Source organism: Magallana gigas, chromosome 6, assembly GCF_963853765.1.
Source record: "Magallana gigas chromosome 6, xbMagGiga1.1, whole genome shotgun sequence".
Taxonomy (NCBI): Eukaryota; Metazoa; Mollusca; class Bivalvia; order Ostreida; family Ostreidae; genus Magallana; species Magallana gigas.
Window position 1 is genome coordinate 47,808,232 of NC_088858.1, and position 10,571 is coordinate 47,818,802.

Consider the following 10,571-nt stretch of genomic DNA (forward strand, 5'->3'; position numbering starts at 1 on the left):
TTTATTTGCTAATCGCAGACTCGTTATGACAGTTATAAAAGCACGTAAATTATTTAACGACACAATTTGATCTCATCCTTGTTACACTGTTTATTCACCTGAATCCTTGTGCATCCTAACCGACCCAAAAATGAATAGATTAAAGAATTGCTTGGATGTATTCTCATTTTCAATCTGCAAGCAGAATCATTCGATAACCAACATGCACCAAAAGAACATGCATTTAAGGAGTGATTATCATATCTGTATGGTTTATAATTAACACAAGTGAAAGACCGAAGCATAATCGAAGGATATACATTATATTATATCCGTGGTCCCTTGCCAACAAAAATTACCCGGATGATGTGAAGTCATGACCTTTCCTGATATTATCACATAATACGATTTGGATGAGAACGTATTGACCAATGAATATTTAATCAAAGTCTGACTCAAACATGTGGCAAACATCGTAAATGGTGAGTTAGTCTTTAAATCTATATAAGTGAAAATAATAGGGTTTTATATCAGAAAGTATACTAGAAAAAAATATGTCTTACATGAGACTAATAATTTTTAGAATAAGATAATTTATAGGCTAATCTGAAATCATTAAAGAATTTATTTTTCCCAGGGGTAACGATTAAATTGGATTCTCTGTATATTGAACCATTGAATTTGAATTTTTAATTAGAATCTTATGGAATTCTATATCCACTGACTAATGAAGACTTATCTGAACGGACCAGTGTGATCAAATAAGTTTATCCATTCACAATATTCAAATGGTTTCCCTGCCACTGAGCTTTCATACGATGCAGTTTCTATGAGCCTGAAAGAATGCTAAAAGAGGTATGGACGAAAATATTTATTATAGGGAATTCATTCACCCCTCCATAGAAGTTAACAAGCACTGTTGTTCAGTTGGTTCTCAACAGAAAATACCACTTGGTTCATGGTTTAATGTTTGTTATATCTGTTGTAGGGTTCGTGCATTGGATACAGACTGAATTAAAAGGACAAGGACAGATAGCGTTCCACATTGACATTTATTTGGAAAGACTATTCCATCATGTCAACTCAACCTTTGACCTCTAACTTGACGTCTTCTGTAGCTAACGACACTGGCAGCACAACACAATCACTTTTAGCTGCCGAATATCTATTATGGATTTCAAATGAGAGACAATACGAGTTAAACCGTCCAACTCTCATTATTTACATAATCTCCATCATTTTGGGGTTGACTGGTAATTCTTTGGTTGTATACGTGTTTGGATTCCGTTTTGAAAAGTCAACTGCAAACTTTTTCGTGACAAGTTTAGCGGTGTTTGATATTCTTACATGTTTCCTCTTAGTGTTTGAGACTCTTGACCTTCGCTTTCCAATGTACAGTGGGAACTATCCAGCTATTTGCAAAACCGTCCGTTTCTTCGAGGTATTTTGCACTTCTTGTTCCAGCATTTTATTAGTGTGTATAGCATTTGATCGCTATTACAAAATATGCAAGCCCTTTAAACATATTTCTATTCGGAAAGTTAAAAAAATACTTGCCTTGACGGTTTGTTTTACGCTGGTTCTCAGCTGGCCAGTAGCATTATTCCATGGCACTGAAACTATTGTGATGTCAAATGCAGTGGTAACAGGGAAGGATTGCGCAGACGATGATAATCTCAAAGGATCTCTTTATTCTGCTTTGTATTTTTTTCTGCTTTTAGTCATCACGGTGTGCTTTATCCTAGCAGTTATAGTTTTGTACTGTCGCGTCTACTGGGCGATAATAAAGTGGAAGTTTAGTACGGTCGGAGAAAGTCACGATTCCGGAATATGGACCACAAATAGATCCTCCACAATATCAAGTAGAGAACCTCAGGATACAGTGCCCCGTAAAAGTACGAGTGCTCAGAGGCCACAGTCAAGGTTTGTTGTACTAGGTGACAAAACCAAACCATCGGAAAGTCCTCGAGAATCTTTACCAGTCTCCGAGAGTTTGGATACCATATCAATTACAGACATAGCGAAAAGGCAAGCTACCGAAGAGTCATATCAAAGTTCTGAAACAGGTTTAAATAAAAATAATTCAGTTGAAGGCACAAATTCACACTCCTCTCCCTCGAATAGTAGCAAAGTTGTAAGGTATACAGTGACAGTAAGAGCTGAAACAAAAAAATCGGCACAGCCATTAACAGGAACCATCACGAGACCCGCAGCCGCCGGAAGTGAAGAGGAAAGCGTTGCTGTGGTTCAGCGAAGCTCCGTGGATAGAAAGTCAAATAAAAAACGAAGAGAGACAGTCTTGACGAGCAGAAGAAAAAAGAATGTTCGGACCAGTCGTACGACGATCATGTTTAGTCTGGCCGCATTCATGTATGTGATCAGCTACATACCAACCCTAGTAGTGGAAAGCATCAACGCCGTGAAACCTTTCAACTTAAAGGAGATGTCGACCACACTCAGACAGATTATTGTGGTGGCCAACTCAGCGTATTTCTTTAATCTTTCATTTAACCCAATAATATACGGGGTATTCAACAAACATTTTCGAGACGAGGTAGTTTTGCTATTCAAAGGTCAATCTAAAAATCACTATAACAAGTGAGTCGATAGTGCAGAAACGCCAGAAAGTAGCATTTAAATGCAGATACACGGTGCGACTTTTTGTAGGTGACAACTTCAGCTATATGTGCTCACTTCCCATCCCACGTGCGTACTCCAAACTTGCATTTGGTGACACATGTAAGTTGTAAACTGTGAAGCAATTTGTAGAGAAATATTTACATCTACCGAGTATGATTCCCTCTATTTCTTACGGAAACTTGTACTGTATACATGGTTATTTTCACCGTTGGTTTATTTCGCCTTTCTTTACTTGCAAACGGTTTGGCCCGTCTTAAATTCGCCTAGACATAGCTGTGTTTAAAGAGAGGTAACATAATACATTAGAATTCGTCAAGTCTTAAATTCGCCCGCTGATAACGAGAACGAAAGAGGTGAAAATAAAACAGGGGCGAATATTTCCTTGTATACAGTAGTTAATTCATAGCTCTATAGAAACAGTCAGACTGAAATCTACACGCCCCATTTATCTACACGCCCCATTTATCGATTGGTCGAAATCTCGGGCGGCTGAAACTGACAATACTAAAATTGACACGCCCTGTTTATCGATTGGCCGAAACCTACAGCGACCTAAGAAAAACCACGGACTGCACAAAATAATCATGATGATGTCAGACTCAATTTCCCGTAGGAGACGATTTGGCTGTTTCTTTTAGCTAATGTACTGATGTACATTAATAGTAATTAGGTACTTTGTACAAACAATTTTATTAATTTGTTAAAAGAAAGATGTAAATATGAACGCGTGTTATGTATTTTTTCTGCAATGATCACTACCTTCATATCCCGCATGAATCATCAAAGAAAGAATTTAATTGTTTGAATAATATGATTTTTTTAGTACTGAACATTCCGTTATTCATCAGTGCAAAGGAAATTCGCTATTTTTGTCTATCAACGGATATTTTTATTTAAAGTTTTAAATTCTATCTAGCATGGCTGAAAGATAATGAGGATTAAGGCCTACATGGAAAGTTAGATTAATTCATTATAATATATTTTAAAACGGAAGAATAACAGTTCAAGCACCTGCTTATTTTCCGTCAAAGTGTATTGTAAAACTGTACCGTGTGATCGTGTTCAGTTAGTGATTGGTACGGTTGGTGATGTCAGCACGGGACTACATCAAGCCCGGATGATACACAGTAAATTTATGAAAGATACGGAAACCAATGCAGACAAGTATACGACAATGTATGTTTTGCAGTGTATTTGTTCAATATTTTATGTACATGCACAAATTTTGCCTGTAATGATTGGAATAAAAAATTTTTTTTACCAGATATTAGTTTGTACATGAAACATACGTAACTGGAAATAAAAGACAGCGTCTATATAAATAATTCCAAATGTTGTCTTTTCAAAATTTTGATGAACTAAAATGTGTTTGTCCGTTGATAAACTTTACATGTAGATATTACGGTACTATTTTCACCCTGCCTCATCGGTTAACTTTAGTACATATTTGGAAAAACATTAAACAAATGTAATGAAATTATTTTCTTATTTTACGTTATTTCAGCATCTCGAATGTTTTGTTTATGGTATTGTTGATTTTTAAAGATTTAATTCATACTTGGTAATTGGATTTGTTATCTTGGTGTGTAATAGAATAAAAATTATATAGTATAAAACAATTTGCAACAAAATTCCTTATGATGAAATTTGACACATCAAATTGTGTGTTGCGTAAATCGTAGCCCGAATTCTTTAAATTGCATAAGTATCAGAGGCGGATCCAGCAATTTGGAAAAGGGGGGGGGGGGTCCAATTGATGAACATCAATGCGTACAAAAATCATTTTTGTCAATAAACAAGGCCTTTTGAACGTTCTCCGTGCGTAGATTTAATAAACAGTTATTTCGTCAATATCTATTTCATATCTATTTTAATATCAGAGTTTTGGTTTAGGTAAGGAAGATTTGCATAATTTCTAGCCTTAAAAAAACCCAAGTCTACAGCAATGAGAACGTGCGTCTGTGCTTAATAGAGAGAAACACTAAGAAACAAAAAATAATTCAGACTAATTACGACAAGCAATTATTATAAAAAGGAATTTTTTTGGTAATTTTTTATTTATGTTTTTGATGTGTAAATTCTGAACTATTTATCGATTTTGAGTTCTATCGATTGCCTTCTTCAAGAAAGGTCTAAATGATAGGATATGACAAAAAATTAAATTTGGATAGTTTATTTGCTGAATAGATGGAACATGTGTAATTCAATTGTACAAGCAATATAGTCGTCCCAGGGAACTTAATTGATGTGTCCTCTGTAATGGGTGCGCCATATCATCCGGCACTAGTGTCTTTTACTAATTAACAATTTTTAATTGTCAATGAGTCCATGACTGGTCATGGACTCATTGACAATTAAAAATTGTTAATTAGTAAAAGACACTAGTACAGTTGCGATCAAATTCAAGAAAGTTTTGAAAAGTTGTGCATTTTCATATTAATAGTTTACATATAAACCCCTTACCCGGTATTTTTGAAACATAATATCCGATTCTCAGAAACAAAACAAAAAAGGCTTTCTTTTGTGTTTCATGTGGGTATGAAAGTATCTAGCATTCAAGAAAAATAGCATAAGCGGGTTTAATTTTCTCTGTATTTTTCAATATTTTTGGTATGAAACGAAGAAAAACTTTTTTATTATAATTTACTTAAGTTAAATAAACAATACATTTGAAAGCAGCTTTTAAAAGTAAAACGAATATGTGTACTTGTACTTGAACGCCGTTTTACTCGATGGCTTGTCAGTTCAAACTGTATGTTTTCTCATGGAAGTGAACACCGGATGTTGAAGGGGAGTACTTTTTTCGATTAAAAAAAAAATATGGGTTTTTCATATCAGAAATACATGTAAATTACGGTACGCTGTGAGAAAATCTTTAGATAAGCAATTCTAAAAGCATTTATTTGAGATACAGTGTTTATATTATAAATGGAAAAAATTGCCTTTAAGTATGCATTAGAAGTTTTAAAAAAAATTCATATGTCCCAGAGAATGGGGGGGGGGGTCCGACCCCCGGACCCCCCCCCCCTTCTGGATCCGCCCATGAGTATAGTGCATATACCATACAATTGTATTGTATGTAGAAGTGCATTAAGATAAAAAGCCGAAAATTTAGTTTAAAAACATAGAATAACTGCAGAAACAATTCTCCACTTAAGCCATATAAAATTACACTGCGCAAAACACACATTAACTTTTATATTTACAGAAATTATGTAATATTTATCTTTCCGAAACTAAATACGTTGATACAAAAAGACTAGAAAGGTGTTGCCCAATTCAAACAGAAAGCACAAAAATTAAGATAACAAAATCTTCTCATATTTCCATGTACGAATACAATATGAACTACAGCGAAATACCAGCAATATCAGATCGCTCTTTATTATCAAGATAAAACGTATTGACGCGACAAATGAAGCATGAACTTGGGGGACATATAGTAACCTTACCAACGTCTCTCCAAAAAAACCCCACAGAGATGGACAGAGATTGTGGTGTTTTGTAAATGAAAGTGCATAAAGACACCCGGCAGTATTAGTCGTTTACTGCATTCATTATTAAAAGGCGGCGTGAAATCCTTTCATGGGATCTAACCCGGATGAAACTTTTCTGTGTCAGGCATGCACATTACACTTGGTCGGCTTATTTGGATGAACAGTTTTATATCGAATCTGAAAGGTAAACAAGATATTTAAACATAATTGTTGGAAATTGGACGTTAAACGCATTTTCTCAAAAAGTCACTAGATTGAAACATCAACATGAAGTGATTTTTATAAAGGTCTGAAAGGCAATGCAGTGATATTATCATGGTGAATTCGAGCCTTTCAGAACTCGAGTTTAACAATGGTACTTTTTCTGAGGATCATATTCTGTGGCTTGCCAATGAGCGCCTGTATCATATCAACACCCCAACAGTGGTCTTCTACATCATCGCCATTATTATCGGGGTGTTTGGAAATTCACTTGTTATTTACGTCTTTCGATTTCGTTTCAAGCGGACCACCGCCAACATATTCATCGTGTGCTTGTCTACATTTGATATCATAACATGTTTTATGTTAATTTTTGAAGTTTTTGACAAACGTCTTCCTATGTACAGCGGGAATTACCCGGCAATATGCAAACTGGTTCGATGTGTGGAGGTGTTTGCCAATGGAGGTGCTAGTGTCATTCTCGTAGGGATAGCATTTGATAGGTATTATAAAATATGTAAACCTTTCAAAAGACTTTCAATGAGGAGAGTGAGAAATCTGATTATAGCAACAATTATAGCAATGACTTTTGTAAGCTGGCCGATGTTGCTATTTCACGGATCCGAGATGGTGGCTACTAACTACCCGGACATTTCCGGAAAAGATTGCGCGGATGACGACGATTATAAAGGATCTGTTTATCCGGGGATATATTTCATCATCCTGTTTGTTTTTATCATCGCCTGCATTGTCCTTATTGTGGTCCTATATTCCTTGGTTTTCTCGGCTATCCTAAGATGGAAACACAGGATTGTGGGCGAGGATGTCCGAATGATGTCTCTGTCCGAGAGCATTAAAGCCCCCTCGTCTGCCTCCTCATCACGGAGAAAAAGAAACCTTTCACATACTCAAATAGATGATAGACCCTATACTATTGCAAATACTACAGATTTTGATAGTGTAGCTAATTTTTGTAGTAATGATGTGTGTGATACAGGCGCGTCTGAGCTTGAAACAAGGCAAAATGAGCCAACAAAAATGGCTCCCTGTCAGAAAAATGCGGATGGTGACAACGACCATTCTTATTCGTCTAGCACTGGTGTGGTCAACAAGGGATTCACAGACTCTGATCGCAACATTGAAGAGGATGTGTTTTCAGATATGACAAAAACGATATCTTGTTTGACAATCAACAATTACACTGAAAACAACATGTCAAAAACGACAATTTCTAACGAGGTTGTGATAGAAAACCCAATCAAAGACGCCGTTCGAGAGCAGCAACAGCAGGACTATGTCATCAACGGCTCCATGAGCATCGATAGACGCAAGATCAGTCTAAAGTACAAAGTGAAGCTCCCAAACTTCAGAAGCAAGTTCCGGCGGCGCGGTAATAAAGCGGACGTTCGGATGAGTGCTACCACCCTGGTTTTCGGCCTCATTGGTCTTCTGTATGTGTTGAGTTATATCCCTACTATAGTTGTGGAGAGCGTCAACGCAATACAGCCCCTCGTCGAAGAAAACCTTCCTGATAACACGAGAAAAGTTGTGGTTTTGGCAAACTCTGCTTACTTCATTAATGGGGCTTTCAATCCCTTGATATATGGCCTATTCAACAAGGCTTTTAGAGATGAGCTTATTCTAATTGTAAAGGGGCAATCAAAATAGTAAAATTGTTTCGTTGACATGATTTAAAAAATGTACACAGTTACTAGTAAACTTGTCCTTTTCAAGCAATGTAACAAAATCTACCTCATCATTTTCTAAACTGCATAAGACTATCAATTGCATGATATTATAAATCGTATATTGTGTGCAGGTATATACGCGTATTCTTGCAACCCTGTTTATATATATTTTGTGTATTTGATAGAAATGTCGATAGCTTGCTATTAGAATATTCCATCATGGTCAAAGCTGATTGACAACTACCCATCACCTGTCTGTCACGGGAACCGCAATAAGATAGTATAAATCACACACAGACGGTCCATGCCGACAACACTGACCAAATTCCTTGGGAGGGGACAGTCCTTTATAATGCGTTGGTAGTAAACAATTTCAACTTACCGTGGCCAACAACGTCACAGAAAATAATTTTGTTTATCATGTTGTCCAATGCATGTCAATAACTAATCTCGATGTGCTACGATAGCTTTGGGCTTTAATTTTTTTTTTTTTTTTACTTTTGATTTTCATTAATGCGACTCATTTTGAAATTTAACATGGACCGACGTAACAATAGGAATTATTGTTTACAACTGTGTTCAATTTAAAACCGAGCTTTACGTAGGTTGACTCAAAATCAGTGTCAAAAATAAAAACGGAGAAGATACACGATCGATGGCCCAAAATAAAATTACCTATTTACGACTTTCATATTTTTGCAACTAAATTTACAATATTCAGTCAATTTTCCTTGATTTTACATGGTTTGTTCCGGTTGGTTATTTTAGAACAGGGTGTGTTTTAATTCTTTGTGTGTGGGATTTTTTTTATGAGAAAATGTGGTTATCCTCAGTACAGATAATTGTCCTTGTTCAATGTAAAGGTAAAGAAATTTAATAGCAATGTGTAGCAAGTGTCTAAAAGCTTCAATGCTTATCTAGCTAACCGATTATAATGTAAATATGCCACTAAAACTTTTTTTGATATGATATGTTAAACCCATTGATGATTCATGTCACTAGCGCATATCGCAGTATCCCTTCCCTTTCGTTTGGTCTTGAATCAAGATAACTACGTGTACAATCAAACTTTTATCTATATAATAGATATTAAAACTTTTTTGTTGTTTTTTGTTTGTTAACATATTTTGTTAAACCGCGTCTAGTAAATCGCTTATTGTCCTGCAACCCTCCAATAGGTTACCTGTAGCTGGCCAGTAAGTGTCCACGTATTAGACGGGTACTGGTTACATACTGGACTGCTGCAGATAATTGGGTTTTACAAACACTAACTCACGGAAACACATTCGGGGAGAAAACATACCATGTACTGGTTCCTTCAATCTCACGGGAATTTATCGGCTTTCACGAGCAAAACTGCAAATATCCATGAGAATTGAATTTACAGATCCAGAGAAGTAGAAAATTCTAGCAAAATCAAAATACCCTATCGCACGAATTCTAAAAGCATAAATTCATTCAGTTGGAAGTCAATTTGATGAAATTTACATCTAAGATCACGTACGTGAGCGGATGTAATTTTAACAAGTAGCGATCGTACTTGAGATGATCAAAGATCTAATTTTAACAAGTAGCGATCGTACGCGAGAGGATCCAAGATCTAATGTTAACAAGTAGCGATCGTACGCAAGAGGATCCAAGATCTAATTTTAACAAGTAGCGATCGTACGTGAGAGGATCCAAGATCTAATTTTAATTTTATTGATTTAAAGTGCTCGATTAACATCGTCATTTTATATGAAATTGAATTGGAAAAGAATTTTAAATGAAAACGGACATTCATAATTATATCAATGTTTTAACATTTTAATCCTACAAAATCGCACAATTCTCTACCACTTTTGTACAAAAAATGACCAATGTTGGAAATTTCGAATTATGCTCACCTTTAAGCATTCTTTTACATGACGCAATGTTGACCGATGCAAAAAACTTTTTGTTTATCTTAACATGATTTTGTGTCTTTACAAATGTTTTCTTCAATATTTACATACATTGTCAGCGGTCCTGAGTCCACTCTTTGCCACGGTCACGAGTGGACTCGGGAGCCCCGACATTGTGAGGATGCAATATTTAGTTTATTTACATACCCAAACGCAAAATGATCTGTTTTGGTCTAATGCTTACTGTAAACTTATTGGATGTTGCCAGTTAAAGTGAATAACACAGAAAGATCGTAAAAACTGTTCACAAACGATGAAGAAACGAAATGTTTTAGTTATAAACCAAAAATTGTCCATTCTGTCAGTTATTGTACTCTCCGAGGCGTACGATATCTGACAGAATATACAGTTTTTAGCTTATAACCATTGCTGAAATATGGTCCTTATGTATTTAAAATTACCTTTAAAAATTCACACTTTCTTCAATTTGAATACGTTGTAAATTGTTGTATGAAAAAAACTACACAAAAAAAATAGTTGTTTTTTCTTTATTTAATTTACTTAACTTCCAGTAAAGCACAATGTACAAACATAGTTAAGAAGATATCATCAGTTTGTCTTAAACTACAAAATCTACCATGGATTTTATTAATGTACAATGTAGTCCACGAGACAACCATGTA

General features: G+C 35.5%; 2 protein-coding genes across 2 annotated transcripts; both read left to right on the plus strand.

Moving 5' to 3' along the window:
- The first annotated feature begins 302 nt into the window (after positions 1 to 302).
- LOC105333106 (alpha-2Da adrenergic receptor-like) lies at positions 303 to 3,883 on the plus strand. Its single transcript, XM_011435931.4, has 3 exons — positions 303 to 461; positions 677 to 834; positions 968 to 3,883. Exon 3 carries the CDS (start codon positions 1,055 to 1,057, stop codon positions 2,579 to 2,581), a length of 1,527 nt encoding a protein of 508 aa, XP_011434233.4. The 5' UTR covers positions 303 to 461; positions 677 to 834; positions 968 to 1,054; the 3' UTR covers positions 2,582 to 3,883.
- A 2,410-nt stretch (positions 3,884 to 6,293) lies between these two features.
- On the plus strand, positions 6,294 to 8,053 carry LOC105333112 (tyramine receptor 1). The gene has a single exon (XM_034467532.2). The coding sequence runs from the start codon at positions 6,432 to 6,434 to the stop codon at positions 7,983 to 7,985; it is 1,554 nt and encodes a 517-aa protein (XP_034323423.2). The 5' UTR covers positions 6,294 to 6,431; the 3' UTR covers positions 7,986 to 8,053.
- The last annotated feature ends 2,518 nt before the right edge of the window (positions 8,054 to 10,571 follow it).